The following is a 21,281-nucleotide window of genomic DNA, read 5'->3' as shown; positions in this document are numbered from 1 at the left end:
GCATTGGTGCTTAAAACATACTTTTTTGATTGGCCTAATGTGACATTCTAATTTTCTGAGACACTTAATTTTGGGTTTTCTTTACCTGTAAGCCATAGTCATCAAAATGACAAGGAATAAAACCTTGAAAAATTTTGCTCTATGTGGAATGAATGAATCTAAAATTACTATCACTTTCTGAAATGACTGGTAGAAATATTGCACTTTCGCGCAATATTAAAATTTTTGGAGATGTACCTGTATGATGCCAATGAGATATTGGAAATAATTGATTTTTAACAGTAAACCAGGCATATTTTGGTTTCAGTAAACTTCACTGAGGTGGCTGGAATGCCTCAGTTTGAACAGAAACTCCAAACACTGGAAGTCTAATGTCATCTGTTTTAAAACGTTTAATGTGAGCCAATCATTCTGGCTGTTTAGCACAGAGAAAGACGTTGGGCTTATTTAGCCTTTTTTGTGTTGTGGATGTTTCATGAAACAGAATTTCTGGAGCTTGATCTTTCTCCTTGAAATAAATAAACAATTCCAGAATGAAGTGACATTCGTTTATTACACCTCCACAAACCTATTAAAACAAAAAAACACTTCCAGAACCTGCCTGCACAGCCTGCACTGTGTGATGCAGTTTGAAGGCAGACAATAGAGATTCAGAGCTTTGCTACAAAGCACACAGACATGTTAGTAAGTCAAGTCAGTTTGTTTTACTCTCAGTCCAGACCTTGGAGTGAAACACGAACAGCTTGGAACGTTTTTCAGTCCAGGACCCCTCCTTTTGGGATCCAAAAGCAGCCGCACTGTGCACAAATTCTTAAAAGAGCCTTTGGTTTTTACTGCCTCCTGTCGTCCTTCTTTACGTCTCAGTCACCAGGAAGTGGTGACTTCCTGACCTCCACAGAAGACTGAAGACTTCATTGCGGATCTCACCTCCACAGATAGTAAAAGGTCAAGAAATGTTTGTTCTGACTAGAGGGATGGGCAAGTCAAACATGCACATGTCATTAATATGAAAATCTAGCTGACATATATGGTTCCTTGCAAACATATTCATGCCTGTTGAACTCTTTCACATTTTGTCACAATGCATCCACAAATATCAACGTTTTTTACTGGGATTTTATGTGCTAGACCAACACAAAGTGGTTCGTTATTGTGAAGTGGAAAGAAAATGACGCATGGGTTTCCTAATGTTTTACAAATAAACATCTAAAAGGGTTTGTGTATTAAAATTCTGCCCCTTTAATCCGATACACCTAAATAAAATCTAGTGCAACCAACTGCATTCAGAAGGCATCTAATTAGTAAGGGGCATCCAATTGTGTTTATACTGAACTCAGTATAAGTCCAGCTGTTCTATGAAGGTCTCAGCGGTTTGTTTAGAGAACATTGGGGAATAAACAGCATCATGGAGAACAAGCAACACAGCAGACAGTTCAGGGATAAGGTAGTAGAAAAATTTAAAGCAGAGTTAGGTTAAGTCCATAATCTTAAATGGAAAGTGTATGGCACAAGTAGAAACCTACCAAAACATCACTGTTTATCTAAATGAACTGGCTGGGCAAAAAGAGCATTCATCAAAGAAGCACCCAAGAGAGCCTTAGTAACCCTGGAGGAGCTGCAGAGATCCCCAGCTCAGGTGAAAGGAATAGGTCTAACTATTAATTATTCATGCTATAAATCTGGCGTTAATGGAAGAGTGGCAAGAAGAAAGCTATAACAAGACCTGGTTGTAGTTTGCCACAAGCCTTGTAGGGGATGCAGTAATATGTGAAGGAGGGTGCTATGGTAAAATAAACCAAAAACGGACCTTTCTGGCCTACTTGCAAAACGTAAAAAACAGTGATCCTTGAAAGTTGCAACTAAGGCATTATTTGCAAAACGTTCTTTTCAACAACAAAGAATGTTTTCTAATATTATTTCAGACATTTTATCGTTTATGGCAGTATAGCTTTATAGACATAACTCAGCATGGTTCCCTTCTGGTCAGCTACATATCAGCCCAATGTTTTCATACCGTCAGAGCCCAGGTAGGCACAGTTCTCTCTGCCTTCGCCTGCCATGTTATCCTATGGATTTATCTGAGCTCAAGCAAACTGTTGATGTACAATAAAATGTACGCAAAAAGGCAACTTTTTCACACTGACCTGCTTTGTGATGTAAACGTTCAGGTAAAAAGTAGGTTTGCTAAAGAGGACGGACAGCTAAAGTTTTTTAAAGTTCAAGGACAGAATAGTGTTGACAGTACGGAGTTCATTTTTAAAGTAAGAAAAGCTCTTATATATCATGGCATCCCTCACAAAAAGCCCAGATTTACGTGGTTTAATGATACGTAAATGTTTTTGTTTGCTGATAGCTATGGCGAAATTATATATATATGTATATATATATATATGGCAGATATAAACACTCAGTGGCCCAACTTCACTTCTGTCACTGCTTTCCTGAACCCAGATCCCTGCTGAATACATATGCCTGCCAAATTTTGAAAATGATATTTTGACAAACCATGTATCCTTTTCTCTCCACAGAATGATGCATTATGATACAGAATCCAAGTAAAATACAGTGGAGTTTGAGGTTGCAAAGGCACAAAATGTGAAAAAGATCAGGAACTGTGATTAGATTTACAAGGCTGTGTTTTGATGACTTTGGCTCTGTCCAAAGCTGTCCTGTGAGCACGTTGCAGGACACTTTTTAATGACAGAACTGTTCTTCGGTCCTCTGCCAACAACCTTCCTGATTGTCACAAAGTTGAAGCCATTTTCTTTTGTCCAAGCTTGAGCTTAATTTTCTTCAGAAGATGTAGGGACCCATCAGTTAAGCCATACTTTTCACATTTACATACTCATCTTCTCCAGGAAACTGGAAGCTCTAGAGACATTTAGCATCCTGCCTCTCCAGACGTACAGACGCAGGATCCCTGATCACATGGCCCAGGATATGTTGGCCGTGTGCTCCTTGGCCTTCATGCGCAGCACAGCGATGCTGGATGAGCGCCTCTCAAACTCAGGCTTGGCCTCGAATGCCGGGTGGCTGTTGCCGGCTGGTGTGAGGAGGGAGTCGGCACTGAAGAAGTTGTTGAGGGAGACGTGGCCAAACTGGTTCTGCTGGCCAGGGAAGCCCACATAGCCGTGGTCAGCTGCAGAGGCAGCTGCGCGTGGGGAGTGTGAGTAGGAGGTAACGCATGGAGGGGAGCCTCGGGGCAGCATGCAGGAGGACATAACAGACCCGCCGGGAGCCGGGCTGGGCCACAGGTTGTTGGGGATCTGAGGAGAACATTTAAATTTGAATTTTAACAGACTAATCATTTCTCTTTTTCTAAGGAAAACTTACAAGCCTAATGTGGGAAATTTATAGCTTTTCAAACACTTAAAATCTCAAAGACACAAGAAAAATGTTTCTTTTAATTTGTGGTCTTTAAATAAAAAATCCATACTGCAATGAAAAGTGTCAAATGATGTAGTGTGTGTCTATTGTTGTAAATGCACCGTAAAAAACTGTAAAATAGGAATTCATTATGAGAGTGGCTTAAAGTAGAAAGGCTGCATTTTGAAAAATCTGCCTAAATCTGGTCGTTTCATCTAAGACATATGCTGACTTTCTTCAATTTTATTCGACATTTTTTCAATACAAAAAGGAAAATTATCAATAGATTTTAAGAATGATATTTGTTTATTTACTTTTTCCACGATAAATGTGTGAATTAACAAGAGCAATACTGTTTAAGGGGGGAAAAAACGTAAATAAAAAGGTTTTTTAAATATAGCTGTTAAGGACAAGGAGGATGAACTCTAAGAAGATGAGATCTCAAAACCTGAAAAGTTCAAACCAGTAAAAACAGATTTATTTGTTTATTTGCACATCCGTCAAAGATGTGCAAATAAATATAAAGATACCTCATCCCCTGAGGTATAAATATAACACTGAGGGCTGTTAGTACTAGCCACGCTTTAAAATGGGAAATATAGGAGAACATGCCACCAAAGACAGGAACATGAATACATTAATTTTGATCTTCATAAATCAGGAAACGGCTGTAAGGAAATAGCTACTCACCTGAATTTGAGGATATAGGAGCAGTGATTAAAAACAACTGGTAGATGTTCCCTGATTTGGCCATTTCTACTTTTACCAGAACAGAGAGGACAAAGAAGACATTTGGAAAGAGCTTAGCTTAGCTTTAAGGCAAGATCTTTGACTTTGCTGATATGGCTAGGATATAATTATATGACGTTACTCATTTTGGGACAGTTTACTCGGTCTGTTCTGCCAAGGTCAAAATGAGAAACAAGCATGCAGATTCATTTCTCCCCACTTACATACAGTCAAAATAAGTTCCTTTAAATTTGCATCATATTTTTTTACAGTGCAGATGAAAACTTGTAATAGTAATAGTCTTAAATAAAAGCAATCCCTACAAAAACAATGCCTGAAGGCCGGTATGTAGAAACTGAAGACTATCTGTTTAGCTCCTTCTTCCAAAGAGAATCTCTCTGAAAACAGAGGCAAAGAACACAAACTAACCATTGTTTGAGAAAGAACAAAAGTCCACTTTGACAGTGAAACAAACTTCTTTTTACAGCAAGAATATGTGTTTGCACCAGAAGAATAATCTAGGCAACTCAGACATCTTCTAAAGTGCCCTGTTTATAACATGTCACAGATGTTGACAACTTTAAATCGTACATAAAAAGTCCCAACAGCGAGCATCAGAAGGACAACCTAGTGTTTAGAGGCTACAAGAACCCGGTCCTCGTCCAGTGTGTTGAAACAGGCACGGTTCTTTAAAAGCAGATCCATAATTGGGTTCAGCTGTATGAACTGGTAAGCCTGGTATGTAAAAGAGCCCTTCAGGAACATTTACAAAGAAAATGCAAGGCAGCTCGAGCAGATTTCTGAGCAGGACATAGCAAAGCTCTGACTTGTCTTCTTTTTTTCTTTCATTTCAGAGCATCTCCTCCATTTAAAAACCTCAACACTGATCCATGCATGGAGCTTTTATCTCTTTCTTAGAAAAAAGGAAAGAAGCTCCACAACATTTGGCGACCTGGTGTCAGTTTGTGAGAGGGGAACGCCTAAGAAAAGGACAGAATGACATCCCGCATCTCCTCTCACCTCATCTTGTACCTGACCTTTGCTCAAACTGCAAGATTAATGGTCAGCCAAGATGAAATCTGATATAAGGTCATTCATTCCTACATGACACGTCACTGTGGCTCTAATCAGCGAGGTTCTTATCTGAAGATGGCTTTCACTGTAAATGATTCATGGCAAGCGGATTGTTAATGTAAGTTTTTTTGTAAAAGTGAGTATTTGAGAAAAAAAAAAAGGACTAATGAAAGATTGCAGGCCAACTTGGAGGGTTATACAAAAATAGGTCCAGTATGTACACTGAAAAAAAGAGTTTTGGAGGTTTTAACCATTACGTTTTTTTTTTTATTATTATTTTGATCAAGCATATTAGTTTGTATATTTAATGGTCACTAAAAACTGGAATTGTGTCTTTTTGCCTACATATCTAGATTTAATGAAAAATGTTGGCTCAGACAACCATCATATTCCTGCTCGCTGTCCAGCAGAGAACATAAACGTTAGAATATTTGGAATTGTTCTATTAGGAATTAATATATCAAGGTAAAAATGCTAAGAACTGTCATAAGTCTTGTGGTAAAGAACGTTTCTGAGCTGGAGCAAGAGTTTAGGTTTATACCCAGCTTTAGCTAATTTAAACTTGCTACTAAGCATAGTTTAAACCCCCGATGCAACTGATTAGGTTAACATGCCACCTTGTTAGGGTTAAATTTAAAAATTTTATCTGCATTTACTTTTATGCTCTTAATCACAAACAACTTCTCATTTTATTATTTTCTGAGCATGGGTGGACAAATCAAATAAGCGTAAGAGTAATACTTAGTTCAAATCCATCAAATTTTGTATATATTTACAAATTGGTTGGAATTTAAATCCTTTATTAAATGTATTTTAGCTGTTAAATTGTCAGATTAAAATCTACCCAGATAAAATGTTTGCAAATTCCTACTGCCGTTTTATTGGATAAATTCTGGAAGTTGGTTTTATCAAAGCAGCTGACAGTATTTCTTTCATTTTCAGTCTGATGGAGGAGATTCATTAAGAAAAAACCCATCTGAATTATGAGCGAGCTGCAGTAAAAAAAACTCGCCTGTGTGTAGCTGTCGGTCCGGGGTAACATTGATAAGTCGTAGGTGGCAGCGAAGTGACTTTTGGCCTGCTGGATCTGGCCATAGCGCTCTCTTTTCCTCCACTTTGCCCGTCTGTTCTGGAACCACACCTGGTTGGAAGAAACGAAATAGTTCAAATATAACGCAAATTAAATTAAACAACAAAACAGTCAGTTTAAAAAAAATGTGTGGTTGAAATTATACCTATAACTTCCATTTTTTTACGCGCCTAGCAGCATATCATAATTAAAAAAATATTGCTCATTATAAAATAGCTGAAAGCAAGATAGGTTGCACCGTACCTGGACCCTGGCCTCCGTTAGCTCCGTCCTCATGGCCAGCTGCTCCCTCACATAAACATCTGGATAGTGGGTTTTCTGGAACACCTTCTCCAGCTCCTCCAGCTGTGCGCTGGTGAAGGTAGTCCGGTGCCTCCTCTTCTTGCTGCTGGACACGTTGCTGTCGCACTTGTCCCCCACGTCGTCCAGCTCGGTCTTGTCCGGGCCGCTCGGCACCGGAGACCCCCGCAGAGAGCAACAGCTGTCGATGGACCTCGCGAGATCCGAGCGCAGAGAGTCCTCGTCCGTTTTCGGAACACCGTAACTGGCTGATAGGTGACAAATTCAAATTCTATTATATTATATGTTTAGTTTTTAAATGTTAGATGAATCCAATAATTAAATAAAAGCAAGAAAAATATGGACATTGAATCTTTGAAAGGGGAAATATATCACTCTAACATGCGCACAGATGCAGACCAAGCCGTTCACAGGAGCGCAAAAAAGTTGCGACTTACCGCTCTGATCTCCGCAGGGCGAGGAGCGGTGCTCGCCGCCCTGCAGTCCGAAGGCCTGCGCACACTTCGGGGACGGCTTGTTGAAGTACTGCGCGCTGTCCAGGCTCTCCATAACTTGGTCCATGTAGTACTCGCTGGCTTTCATCGCCTGGCTTTTCAAGGCAAACTTATCCTCTATGTACTCCATCATGATTGCAATAAAGTGTTCCCTCTAATTAAATGTCAGCATCTATAAATATAAAATGTGGAGAAAAAACGCAAACAGAGGAATGGAGAGATGTCCTGTAATGCAATAATGCGCCAATGGAGTTTTAATTTGCTGTGAGGTGAAGTCCCAACTCTTATTGCTCCAAAGAGTAGCTATGGGAGCCTTAAAGATCCTGAAGCTGCCCTCCTCCTTCTGGATACACTGATAAAACAAGCGGTTAGAATTTCACCAATAAATTTGGCCAACCAATTTGCAAACAACCAATCTGCAAACAATGCATTTGGATAGAGTTTAATCAGTATTTCTGAGCAGAAATTATAACAGTTTATCAGCTAAAAAGTACTTAATCAGTTAATTAAAAAACATTGCCAACCAAATTAGCTAAATTATAACATATTTTTGAGATTATTTTGCTCATCTGGTTGGTTCTCCCATGTTAAACAATAGAAGCTGTTTCTGAATAAGGCATAAAATAGAGAAATAGCGTTAAACTGTTTAAACATATTCTAACAAGGTGTCTTGTAAACTTTTTTCTTGACAACCATATCTACAACTGATTGCATTGTTAAAAAGCTCAGGTGGTTGGCAAGTTTGACTTTAGCATTGGTGCTATTAAGGCTGGATTCCAATTTTAAATACTTGTTCCAACACTGACATTTTCTCAATCACAAGTCTAGGGCAGTTCTTATGATTTTAAGTTGATATATTCACTCATCATACAACAGACCTAAACATATGAGCTGACTGGTTTATCCTCCAGTGACAAAAATATTGCAATCGAGATTGATTTAGCATTAGCGCTGTAGCTAACCTAGCTGAAGATGGGTCCAAGCTTAAATTCCTGTTTTACTATAGAAAACACCTCAACCCCAAGACTTCTGACAGTTCTTAACTTTTAATTAAGTTTATATAGTGGTTCATATTTCAGCTCATACAAACATATCAACCTTACTGCTCTCTGCTGGACAGCGAAAATGACAAATCAGAATAACAAAAACCTACATCTACTGTTAAGTGCTGATTTAAAATATCTAGCTCACAAACTGTTGTTTTAGAATTCAGACATTATTGAAGATTACATTTACAAATTATGCTTGATTAAAATTCTAATGACTAAAATTTACCACCCTCCAGAATTCCTTTTTGCAGTGTAGAAAACAGCAGGCAGCTCCTCCTACGGCCTGACTCCAAAGCAAACAGCAGTTTGATGTGACTGCAGACCCGCTCCGAGGAAGCAATCAAAAGTGACTTTAATTTACAACATGTTTAGACAACCGGAATGGGACAATAATTCATCCAACGCTACAAGTTGCGCTAGAAAATGAGGCTCAGTCTGGACCCAGCCGCCCAGGAGCTCGCTGATCCCTGCTATTAATTCGTTTCACGTCGGAGGATTGAAACTCAAATAAGTCTAGCCGTCAGGAAAATGTTCTGATTAATATGAAGATGTGTGGGACATAAGCCTGCATGTAGAGGCTGTTTTATCCTTGTCAGAGAGATTTATTAAGCCTTTTTTTTTTTTAAAAGGGGGGTGTCAAATGATAAAATAACTCCTGAAAAAAAATGTAATTTTACATTAACATCTGTCGAATAAATCCACTGTTTCAGTGCATGTTGTTTGCTTGAACTGTTGATCATTACATAAAATAAAGAATAAAAACGCGCTCTTCTTTTACTTGTTTTTAGCCCTGAACCTTAAAGTTTTTTTGTGTCACGACATAATCAAACCGCTTTAAATGAGGTCGGATTTAATGTAACGACCTTTATGTTATTTGTATTTACTGAAGCATTAGCAGCATTACATCCCGCCTGAAAACTGCGTTTCTGGGCTCCGGCCCGTTGCAGTTCAGCCTGAGCCACATTAGGTTTGTTTTCATTTTATTAAACTATGTTTTTTCCTGCTTGCTTTTAATGACTTTGTAACGCGTGTTGGCCGACCTCAGTGCTAATAGAAAAATACCTATTTTATACCAATCAACTAAAACAAAAATGACAATTATTTATAAAAAAAAAAAAGAAATCGTCCTGTGTGCTTTAAATATATAATTTATTGTGTACATCGAAAAGGATAGATCCAAACCACTTAATGTATTTCTTTTAATTAATTACAATAATAATGATTATCAATAAAGAGCAATTTACAAGAACGCAAAAGTTCTTATAATTTCCGCATTTAATTCAACTTCAACATAGCTACTTTTTTAATTTTGAATATATCTGTCTATCCATTACTTTTTTTTTTTTGGCTTTATGTATAAATCCTGCATTTTGAGTTTAATGACTACGATAATAAGCAGTGGCTGAGCGAATTGTGATAAGCCTAAAACAATTAAACAAAAGCACACTGCCAAATTTGCTCTGTGGAAAAGCTTTCTTTTCAGAGCAAAGTGCTGCACATGGCATCAAATTCAGATTAAACCTGAAATTCAACAGTTCCATAAATTAAAGAGCAAACATCCTCCTTACTGTTGCAGAAAAGTTGGATTCCACTGAACCCTGCAGGAGCAGACACTCTGGGTTCTGCAGGGAGTTGTTGAAAAAGAATCCATCTAAATTCTCTCCATATTAGAAGAGTTGTGTTACTGCTGCCCAAAGTCTATCTCCCAGCTCCATGTCTCCACCCTGAGCCTCACCACCTGCGAAGCACAGCGGGAGCAGCTTTGGTTCGCAGTGGGGTCAGTGGCAGTTACCTGGGGCTGCTTGGTGCCACAGAAGATTTCAAAATAAATAGAGGTGCTCTTAAGTAGCAGGAGGGATCTGTCATATTGGCCTTCTAAGGTGACCTGCACACTCACCCATGCTAAGGAGAAAATGTGAAAAGTTCATTGTGATTAGTTTGTTCAGACACAGGGTTCTTCAGTCCTGTGTCTGAAGAACCCAGCCATAATAGTGAGGAAGTCTGTGGTTGGCATGTGCATCACAGGTTTGACTAATTCTTTAGGTGCTTTATGTTCTGTGAGCCACCTGAGAAGTCCTCCAGCTGCACTTAAGCAAAAATAAAAACGACAACACTTGCTGAGTTCTGCAGCACTCATCATCATGCTCCAAATAATGACTGAACTGAACACTGTCAGTTCTGATATGACTGAACATAGTCCAGCACAACCAAACCCCAGCCTGAGAGACAGCTCAAACATGACATCACTGTGCCCAAATCCACTCTTAGGTCTAATTGAATCTTCTGAAATGTCTTCAAAGGTTGGCTCGCCACAAAAACACAAAAAGGAACCAGAGTTTTGTTTTGCCCAAAAGCCCAAACTGTGCAGAGTTTACAAATTCTGTTTGAGGCTGCAGAGCATTTGGCTCCAAGAGATGGATTTTAGAAAGTGAAAGCTTTGGTGCTTTGAACGCTTTCTTTTATTTTGTTTGTTTGTCTGCCGTTCTTCCAGGAAGCAAACATTCCAGAGCAGAGCCAAGATTTATCTCTTGGTCCTTTGCTCTCATGTCATCTGCGTTAGCGTTAACACACAGCACAGGTCACAGAAAACTGGCTAAACCCAGGGCAAAGGAGTCAGCAAGCCTATGATGACATCCTTTATGTTCACAAATTCTGGATGGAAATATTCAAAAGATCACCCATTAACAAAAATAAATGATTAGCGCTGCACTGGTTGGCATCATCCAATATTTCAATCAAATGCATGCAACTGAAGCATTTTTTTAAATCCGGTGATCAGAGAATCTTCGTTTCATTAGAAATCCATCACTTTCTGTTTCCCTTTGTGTATCCATTGACTTAGAAACTTAATTTTCTTCGCCACTATTCAAAATAGGAAAGACAAGGACACACAGCATTCAGGTAAGGCAGATGTGTGTTGATCCACGTAAGTCAGGAAAAGGCTGACGAAAATGAATACTTGACTAAACCTGCTCCCATCGACAGTCAGGGGAACAACTCAGACGTTTAAAACACCTGGAATTGTGACAGACGAGGCTAAATGAGGACCAATATATTTTCCATCCTGCACCCAGAGGAGGATGGTAAGGCAGGCAAGAGAAAGTTTGACTGTAAGAAAACTCTTCTAGCAGCTGCATCTTGGAGACAGTAAAGCTGGGCCTAACGTGAAACAATTGGATGAATATATGGAAATGAAACACACTCCCATGGTTAAGCATGGTGGAGGTTATGTGGTGCTGTGGGCCATTTTCTCTTCCAAAGGCCCTGGGAACCTTGTCACCACCATGACTTTTGAAATACCAGAAACCTTAAATCGGTCATGTTTACATCTGTCATCAGAATCATGGCCTAAAAAAGGAAAAGTCCCCCTTCTTCAATCTAAGTCCCCAAGACTAAATCCTTTAGAAAACCTGTGGTATGAGCTGAATTGGAGCGGGCATATGCTCCAACCTTGGAAAATATTATTAGGGTGCTCAGTGCTCTTCTATTGGCGACAGGGGGGTTTACAAAGCATTAGCAGGAGTGCCGATGGTGTTTCTATGAACGATTTCAAATAAAACACCACTGAATGAATGCGCTGAAATTAAAAGTAGGATAAAACATTAAAATGAATTACTTGTAAGGTTTATTACTCTTACTTTAGCCAATAAATGTGGAGGATGCTGTAAATCTCTTCACTCTAAAACATTCCTCAGCAAAGATCTGGTGCATTTATGTTAATTTTCTGAGCAGCAGAAAATTCTAGGCAGTAAGGAGCATACACTCATGTTAATGCATTTTATGTATGTGTAAATATGTTTTTTTTTTTTTGTTACTCTTTAGAGATACGTTAAATGCATGGAACATCTGCTGATGAGACTTTCATTGTAGGTTAATATTTCCAGAGTTGCATATTCCCCTCAATGTCCAATTTTTTATTCTTTTGATAAAGGACCAGATTCTGATGTCAAGAGCCAAAAATAATAAGAACACCTCCAAGTGAGTTACTTTTTGCATCAATAAGAGTCTTACCTTTTTAAAGCTTTCCTTGTTATTCTAAAACTAAATAAATCTGCAATAATAAAATGTAAAGAAAATATGCTGCATGAAAAGGTTTTATATCTATCCCTAATAATGAAACCATCCTTAATACTGAAATTATATATTCTTATGTCATGTGTAATTCTGTATGTACATAGAGTTGTCTATTTCTCAACACAATATACTTGTCATTCACCAACAGTGTGATTACATAAAATAGACGTGAACAGAATTACTTTAACATCTGTAAGTACATAAATTAGCAAGTTGTTTTGAAAGTCAAAAGATTTATTTCAGGGTTGTTTCTAAGAATTTCTGCCTTGGTTCATCAAAAACAGATTCGTATTAAAACGTATTAGCATACAAGGATAAAACACAGGTTTCAAATAAAAACATTGCAGTTCCCAGAACTATACGGCATCGCTAGAAATTCTTTGGGAGAGGAAAATTAAAGAAAACACTAATTTGCAACTCAGCTTGAGATCACACTGAGGGGTATTTATGCATTTAGAGGTGTAACTTTGAGTCAACAGGTCAGGGTTACGTTTTGTGGTGGATGATGGACTCAGGATATAATTCTGGGAGGAGAAATCACAGACAGAAACAGCAAAAACCATAGTAATTCTGAGCTGGCGCAAAACAAAATGTTTGAGACATGATGTTAACATAAACTAATTTTATATCTGCTCTCTTCTTTCACTAATCTGCTATGTTTTGTAGAAATATATCCAAAACCAGTACAACAACATGTGAAGACAGCTCAGGACTTCAATTCCATTCTCCCCCAGATAAAAGACATAGCTCTTATGTTTCAAAACAGGACCACCACATCTTTGACGTGCGCCGTCCTCCGAGATGAAAATCCCCTCCAGCTCACAGTCAACACCCACCCTGCAGACGCGAGTAAGTGAAAGATAGAAGGAAAATAAGCAGACAAGCACGCATTTCCTGCCAGGGAGCCACTCTGAAGAGCTCACTATTTGTTTTGACGTGCATTAACTTATGATTTTCAGACAGCGGGTCGGCGAGGAACCTGAACGCCTAAGGTGAGCCGCCTACAGCAGGGCAGCATGCGTTTGGAACAAACACACACACACAGACTGATTATGATCCACCAAAATTCATGTCCAAATAAAACACAGAGATAGTTTTATTAAAGTAAATTCTTCAGAGACTAAAGGGAAAAGCTTTCTTCTCTTCTGCAGTCTGTATTTATAAAACATCACGGGAACTACAAAATAATAATAATCCAGCATTCTGAAATGCATAAACCCACAGGTACTGAAGATCCTGGTTCCTATTTCCTGCCATCATCTGCATGTGAAGCGAGTAATTTCCCCAAGTTTTCTGGCTTTCCTCCATGTGTTTTGATGCGAGTTGGCTGCCATTGAGTCCAGGCACTGATAGTTCTGGAAATGCCTCAAGATATTTGGGCTGCTTCAGGTCCTGTCCGTCTTAATTTTTAAGAGGCCCCATTACTTTCTGTTTGAGTTAGGGAATAAAAAACTATTTTATAACAGCAGAATCTGAATGAACAGGCCATTTTCTACCAATTTATTCTAATGTAAAATGACATCATCTAAAATCTCAACATCTGTCAATCTTAGAGCATTAAATACATTTAAAAATGTGAGGGAGAAAGGGATATTTTATGCCATTTACCTGGGCAGTCTTTCCCTCTTCTTGCCTCCCCCCCAGCCACTACTTAGCTGGACGGGGTTGTCCCGGAAAGAGATGCCCTCCTTTTTTAACACAGGAGATGTGACTCGTTTACCTGAGGAAAAGTGGAAAAGGAATGCATCAACTTTTTCACAAGAAAAACAAGTAAAAAAAAAACATTTGATTTTAAAGGTATTTGAAAATAACTATTTGGTACCCAACATTTTTTTGTAACGAGTCATTTTGTAATTTATTTCCTCATCTTTGTGAAGAGGTGTGATCAATAAAATAATAGTCCTAAAAATGAATGATTAATAAAACAAAAAGTCACTAAAGGGAACTCTATAATTTACAGAAGCTTAAAAAACATTAGAGAACCTGACACCCCAGTGTGTGCAGGTAAGATTCAGTGTTTTTGTTCTTGGTCCTGCAGAAGCTCTGTAAAGCTGTATCAGAGGCCGTTCTATTTCAGCCCAAAGCTTTTCATACACACAGAACAAAGCAGAGATTCTTACAGCGTATGATGTGTTCCACGTGTAGAGCTCAGGCCCGAGGTCTCCACAGTTTCCCCACACAGGGAGACAAACATTTGGGGGGAATTGGGGTCATACTTAGGTGGGGGGCCTCAAAGGGATGCATTGCAAGAATTGATCCAACTCCAAAAGCAAGGAATGAAATATCCATCTGCTCACAAGTCAAACCCAGTAAAACCTCTTTGGTATGTTTGTGTCAGCTTGGTGTTCGAAGACTTCACACCTTGTTTAAAATAGTTTAAAGGAATACCACTCGTCTGAGCTGAGACCTGGCAACAGCAAGGCTGGCTGGGAATAACTTGTTAAAGACTCTCATTGCATTAAATAATGTCTAAAAATGTGGTTTCAATTAATACACATTGTTTCAATGAAACAAATCCTACTGTAGGTGTTCCTAAAAGTTAGCTTGGAAGGGGCCTGCCGCCCGAAACCCCATAAAGCCAATCAAACAGTATCCCACTCGGGGTGTTCGGATCAGCCCACACTACAGCCCACAACCCACATCTCCACTCCATGCAGAACTGGCTTACTGAACAAACCGGCGCGTATAAATTGGTCTTCTATTAAACGCACACAAATTAAATGACCAGTTTGACCAAACAAATTATTTTAAATATTAATGTCCCAATCCAGTCCCACGGACTGTCTGTCCAGGGTCTAGGTATTTTTTTAATAATCCACATCTGTGTCTGTGACAACACCTAACCCTTGATACCTGCTGTAAATCTACTGCATGTAATTTGTTCAGCTACACCCCAGTGAGCCCATTTTAAACAAGGCCTGTTTTAATTGCACATTACTTTGTTAATCTGACGAACTTGGGTCTATACAAGAACTGTGAAAAAACTAAAAGTGAAAGAGAGACTGTATTGGCAGAGGCTCCTTTTCTGTCTGTCATTTGACCTGCTGTACACTGTGCTCAGCTTTGTGTACTCCAGACAGTAAAGGAGAGAGAGTTTGGCAGATAACAGCTGAAACAGCTATCATTAAAATTTATAACATTCAAACCAAAACATTAAGTTTATGACGTTTTTCTGTAGGTTTTGGCCAAAGATAATGAAATATTTTGCCAACCAAATTATCAAAGAGTTTTATAAAAACAGAGTAAACATACTAGTATTCCCTCGCAGTAAAGCAAACTACTCTGCATGAAACATCGTCAGCTGGAGAAGGGCAGCAGTTCACAGAAGACAGTAGCTTTACACGTGTAAGAATTTATTTAGAAACAAAATATAAAACTGTATATTACATAAGCATTTACTTAGCTATTCTGGCATGTACATTTGAGTTGCAGGAGCATTCTGACGCTGGCCTACAGAAACTCCAGCTTGGACAAACTAGTTGTTGCTCTCAAGAAAAACAGATAGAAGAACGGCAGAATCCAAAATGCCATTGGTCAGTAAGTGTAACACAGATGAAGATAAGTAGTATTATTATTCTACACTTAACGGACTCAGTGCCTCATGTCAATGACTCAGATCTTTTTTTAAGCATTTGAGTGTAAAATGGGGGACAGAATGTAGCAAGACCAAAGCTGCAACCTAAATGGCTTCCTCTGTTTAAAATGAAGATATGTTGAGAGCCCCAAAAACCCATTTTTACGATACCGTCCCCGCAAGCAGAGGGGATCACATTGCAGCGAGCTACTGAGAAGGTTTCAGAGTATTTATGTAGTCTTTACCGCTCCAGCAAACTAGGTGAACCTTTTCAAGTTCACTAAGATTTTTGTTTGCAGCAACAGAGTGAAAAGGCCACATAAACATTTGGTAAGTAAAACGTCTTTACTTCAGTTTAGTGTTTCTTGAGCGTTCACATGAAAGAAGCTGCATTCTTATCATCTCCCTGATGTCTCTTAGGTTCACCCTGATATGAATGTTTACTGACACAATAAGTCCAAGTCATGCCCTTTTCAAAGTTTATGAAATAAGTAATTGGTTTTTAGAGAAATGCTATTTCCTTACACATACATTCATATTTCAATTTACCCTCGACAGTTTCTGTAAGGGCTTTTTTATCGGTTCGGACAAAGAGGCTTTCTTTCTTCCAGCTGCGCTCCTGCAGGGAACAACAGCTCTGTCTGCTTAGCACGCCGCTGCACCTCGTGGATATCATTCTGAAATCATCACCCCAATTCAATTTGGATTCGTTAAAGGGGACAAGGCTGTCCTTCACTTAAATTCCTGGGCTTGTTTAAAGTGGTCATCTGCTGTCAATCTGTCAGTAGCATCTTTGTCACTCCAGCTCCTGAGCCCTCACTTGTCTTGATATAAGGGCTAGTCATTTTTCACTGAAAGGACTGTTTTTTTCCTCTCTCTGCCCACTTCCTCTCAGGACAGATTTCACGGGACCCTGTCCCCAGCCCGACCCTGTGGCTTCCCCTCTCCAGCTGTAGCAGTCAACCATCGCAGTCACTTTACACTGAGCAAACCTAATCTGTAGTGCTTTATGCCTAGGTCTGTGGGATAAAAGATTCATGAGCGCAAGAATGCCAACTTAAAAACATCCCTACATATATGGAAAAACAGCAGAGCTGCAAGTTTCTATTTAGCTTCAATAAACCTGCCTTTATTAAACTAGCTTAAAATGGGTAATATGTATTTTTAAAAGAAAAAGCTCAGTTTATATAGTTTATTTTTGTCACTTTTAGCACACAAACCTGAATATCACTGGTTACAATTTATATAATCATGTCCCATCTGTTTATTTTTTAATTAACTATATGTCTTATGCTTCTACACAACCCACAGTCCCAAGATAAAAGCTCAGTAAATGGTCTACAGACTGAAATTCATCTAATCTTTTCTGTAGGTGAGTAGTTTAAAATGTAAAACCTGTCAGTGCACATGTGATGAATAGATATACACTAACTGTGGCCCTGTGTTAATAAGCTTATAAATGTTAATATGGCCAATGACTGAGTTTATATTGTTCAAATTTTTAATGACATTATTTTAAAAATAAATGTATCCCCTCATTTTCTTTTTCTGTTTGTTTCTTGTGTATCTTTCTTCTTCAGGGTATATTTTAATGTGCATCTTGCTAAAAAAAAAATAAACAAACATATCTTTTTGAAAAGTAACAGTTTTAAACTGTGTTGACTGTACTTTTTATCCCCTTATTTTATAATGTGCCTGACTTAAAAATAATTTATAAAGAAATGAATAGTTTTTCAAAATTAATTTTCTTAAAAAAATAACAGTTTGAAAATATTCATAGCTTGTCTATGGATACCAAGAACTGATTTATTTTTGCCACTTTTAGGTGTTTCTTTATCTTATTTTTAGCTCCCATTGACCAAATTTCCTGAAATCCTAATTAACTACCATTTCTTTTGCCGGGTTTGTGTTTGGGTTGTTGTAAAGACAGAAATTACACTATTTATGGCCAAAGAAAGCTTTTGGTTCCCAGTCTAACGGCTACCTCAAGCTCTCAGAGCAAAGACAGGTCAGATTATCACTTCTCAAAACAGGTTTGACTGAAAGTTTTATTCTTAGATACATTTGAGTCTTCTGCATTCTGCATTTAGATGATACTAATAATTCTAGCCACAATTTATAGCATGTGTTGAACTTGTGTAAATTACTAGAAATCTGCACGGCGTAATACAGCAGCCAGCTTGGACTGCTTAGTGTACAATACAACTGTCAAACATTGGCTCTATAAACCCTTGACCTCATTCTTGCTCCTTTCTTTCATGTTTCACTTAAGTTAAAATGTTTAAAACCAGAGCTCCCCAACAAATTAACCTGGAAGCATTGGGGTTTTTTTTGGGGGGGTACTGAACATTTATATATTTTGACAATCTCTGCCAAATTTAGACCTTCAAATCTTTGATGGGAATCATAGTGGTGGGGCAGGGCATCTAGGTTGGAAAATTTATAACAAATCACCTTTAAAATGAACACTTTATTCATCTCTGTTGAAGTAATAATTAAGAGTTCCCTCTGATACATCATGAAAGACAAAAATATGTTCAAGACTAACTTGTATGAGTCAAGTTGCTTCTGCAGGAATAAGTGTTCACTTTGCCAAGCTGGGCAGTCAAACTGTTGTTGGAGGACAGTCCTGTAGTGCTGGGGGGATCTGCATATGCCAGGTCAGCCTGCAAACAGCATACAAAATCTAACTAATGACATGCTCCTTGCAAGATTTCAAACACCACAGAAAAATTGAAAGCAAGGATTATCTCCACAAGCCACAACGATTGTCTCTGTTTCAGACCCAAGAAACCTAAGGAGAATCAGTGCTGGTCAAGCATACAGGAGGCAGGATGCAACAATACTCACCACAAGTTGAACTCTACCTCTGCTCAGAATGGATGACTTTATCTCTGGTAAAAAGTGTCCTCTGAGGCTGAAAAGCAACAGAAGTTTAGATTATTCATCGGATCACTTCGATGATTTCTCTCTAGTTCCAACTATAGCCCCTACTGCAAACAGACCACAAATTACACAAAGGATTTTTAGTTGAATCGTAAAAATGTCTTGAATTTGTAACTGATTTGTATTTTATTCTTAGTCGGTTCTTGCAATTCTGTAGCCATCTGGAAGTGCAGAACTCCCAAATCCAAAATATCTGAGTTAATTCTTAAAAAATTCCTAGTTCTTTCTTAGATAGCATGAATGATTCCCAATTGATTTGTAGGCACTCCTATGTTTTCTTAACTCAATCAGAGATTCGTGAAGCAGTGTCTTGACCGCTCAGGGCCATTGGAGCCCCTAAAACTGCCCAGATCTCTCTTCTGCTCTTGAAAATAAAGGAAATTAGGAAAATAATATACTAAAAGAAAGAAGAAGAATATTAAAAGAAAGTTAAAAAACAAAATAATGTGTTTTTAATTAATAAGAAATATAAAACAAATTAACATTTCATTTCTATTTGGTTTCTTTTTACTTTATGTCCAAAAGCATTCACTTCACTTGAAAACATTTTAACTTCTAAATATTAACAGTCGTCATTCAAATAACATTCACTCCTGCTAGTCCCTCATCACTTTTTATTATATCTTGATGGAGAATCCCATGAACTGCCAAGAATAGTAATGAATTCAAGTTTAATCCTACCTGATTCTTAGATGTATTTGGCATTTTGTTAACTGATTCCAAATGTTCCTTCGTGATTCTAAATACATTCTTATAAATCGTACTGAATTCTTGACTATTCTTGTGTCATAACAGAATTTTACGGCGTTAGATTAGACCCGAATATTTGCAAAATTCCAAGAATCATCGCAAATCCTTCAAATTTCGCCATTCTTGCTTATTCGTGTTATTTGCAGTCTGTGTGGATTAGGGGCTGTAGCAGCAGCGCAGAAATATACAGTATGAAAGACATGGTAGGACAGTGGTAGCTCCTCATCCAGTTGTTGAAAAATTGAAATATTTTGAAAAAGTTGAACAAGTTAGATTTTTTTGGGAGAAATGTTTAGGGATACTAATAAGTACAGCACTAGTGATTTTGAAAAACAAAAAAAAAACAATACATTCCTAGCTTGGGACAAAGGTGAATGTGTTTTAACTCTACTACACATATTTACCAGCAACGTAAAGCCCCTCACCTCTCTGAGTGCCAGTCAGGCAGAGCGACCTGTGTCTGCAGTTCTTGCTGAGCTTGTTGCCACCTCATCTGATCCATTTGCTCTGCTGGCTGAAGACCGAACTGGGCCTCGCCAACTGCACACAACAGAACCCAGAAAAGCAATGTGAGAAGTTTGTACTTTTTTTTAACCTGTTTAAGTGATATGGAAACTTTTATAGACAGCGCAGGCTTATCATTGGAAATCTAATAACAGCCAGGTTTGTCCACACAGGCAAAGATCTGTGAAAACTTTCACTCGTTCTATTGGTTTTGGTACATTTGTTCAGAAGGTTATGTGATATATTTAAACTGTCCAAATGATTCTAAAGAAAGTCTCTACAGTTTTGTAAGGCCTTGTAGCTCTTCGTGAAAGCAAATCAAAGAAACATGTCACAAGTTTGTTCCAAAGAGAAATCTGACAGTCTGCTGATTTACGAGTTCTGCTGAAATCCTATAATAAGGCCATAATTCAAAGACAACATTTACGTTGCAGTGACAGTACAGCTGCTGTGGATGGGTGTAAACTGATAATGAATTTTGACAGCCCGGTGCTGGAACAAATGATGCATTTATTTAAGCGATTAACTTGCTTTTGTGGAGCTGTAAAAAGGAGAGAAAGGCTTTACAGTTTTCATAGATTAATTGAAAGGCCCCACTAAAAATGTCAAGTGATGGATTCCTCCCCTCGGGGCAACAAAGGCCAGGAAATAGCTAGATGCACTTCCAAGAGTTGAGAGAGACATTTGCAGCCCAAATTGCTACAGATGTTTCTGCAGTTACTTTCTCTTAAACTGGACATTAAAGTAATTAAATAATTACCATTGACCAACTGATTGACTTTATTTATATGGATAGTTTTAAAGCAGCTAACGATACTTTACAATCAATATGAATCTCAGTGTGTGTAAGTAATCCATGATGAATTCTGTGAAATACACTCTGCATTAATGCTTCCTTCCTGTAGCATGTTGGTCCCCACCCCAGCTCCCGACCTGTCTCTTTTTCTCTTCTCCCTTCAGAAGCCACAAAACTCATTCCTGACCTCCTCCAACCTCCCGAATCCCCCTCCAGTGCCCCTGCAGGACATCAAGATAGGGCCTGTAGGAGTCACGGCTATTTAACGGGGCTCTTAAGCACATTAAGTGATCTACTGCCTACTGACAAGGAAAGAACTCTCAATCAGAAAGCTGTGGAGGAGGAAGAGAAGGACATCAAGAGGTTTTGGCCCACGGTTGACCAAAAAAGATTAACTAACAAGTTAGATACCATTGAGCATTGTCCGTTTTATTTTCACTGTAGAAACCAATGCTGGGACAAATGGATCAGAGGCAGTTCAGTAAATACAGTAGAGATGAACCAATTCGTGGGCCAGAGGTCAGAATCAGACTAT

General features: G+C 38.5%; 2 protein-coding genes across 6 annotated transcripts in view; both read right to left on the bottom strand.

Moving 5' to 3' along the window:
* Positions 1–534: 534 nt before the first annotated feature.
* On the bottom strand, positions 535–11,465 carry alx1 (ALX homeobox 1). The gene is made up of 4 exons (XM_047382391.1): positions 6,997–11,465; positions 6,503–6,807; positions 6,182–6,310; positions 535–3,266 (listed from the first exon to the last, which is right to left on the bottom strand). The coding sequence occupies exons 1-4, from the start codon at positions 7,184–7,186 to the stop codon at positions 2,925–2,927; spliced, it is 966 nt and encodes a 321-aa protein (XP_047238347.1). The 5' UTR covers positions 7,187–11,465; the 3' UTR covers positions 535–2,924.
* A 924-nt stretch (positions 11,466–12,389) lies between these two features.
* lrriq1 (leucine-rich repeats and IQ motif containing 1) overlaps positions 12,390–21,281 on the bottom strand; it is a 73,290-nt gene continuing 64,398 nt past the window's right edge. For 3 of the 5 annotated variants that reach the window (XM_047353332.1, XM_047353312.1, XM_047353339.1), the window contains 5 exons: positions 19,872–19,986; positions 18,601–18,667; positions 18,299–18,416; positions 13,785–13,896; positions 12,390–13,604 (listed from right to left, as the gene is read on the bottom strand). In XM_047353332.1, the coding sequence (XP_047209288.1) occupies positions 13,598–13,604; positions 13,785–13,896; positions 18,299–18,416; positions 18,601–18,667; positions 19,872–19,986 (419 nt within the window). In that variant the 3' untranslated portion in view covers positions 12,390–13,597. Of the gene's footprint in view, positions 13,605–13,780; positions 13,897–18,298; positions 18,417–18,600; positions 18,668–19,871; positions 19,987–21,281 lie in introns of those variants that run through there. The other 2 variants (XM_047353324.1, XR_007036302.1) reach the window with 2 other exon arrangements.

Source organism: Girardinichthys multiradiatus, chromosome 2 (assembly GCF_021462225.1).
Source record: "Girardinichthys multiradiatus isolate DD_20200921_A chromosome 2, DD_fGirMul_XY1, whole genome shotgun sequence".
NCBI lineage: Eukaryota > Metazoa > Chordata > Actinopteri > Cyprinodontiformes > Goodeidae > Girardinichthys > Girardinichthys multiradiatus.
This window is presented reverse-complemented; position numbering and strand designations above follow the sequence as displayed.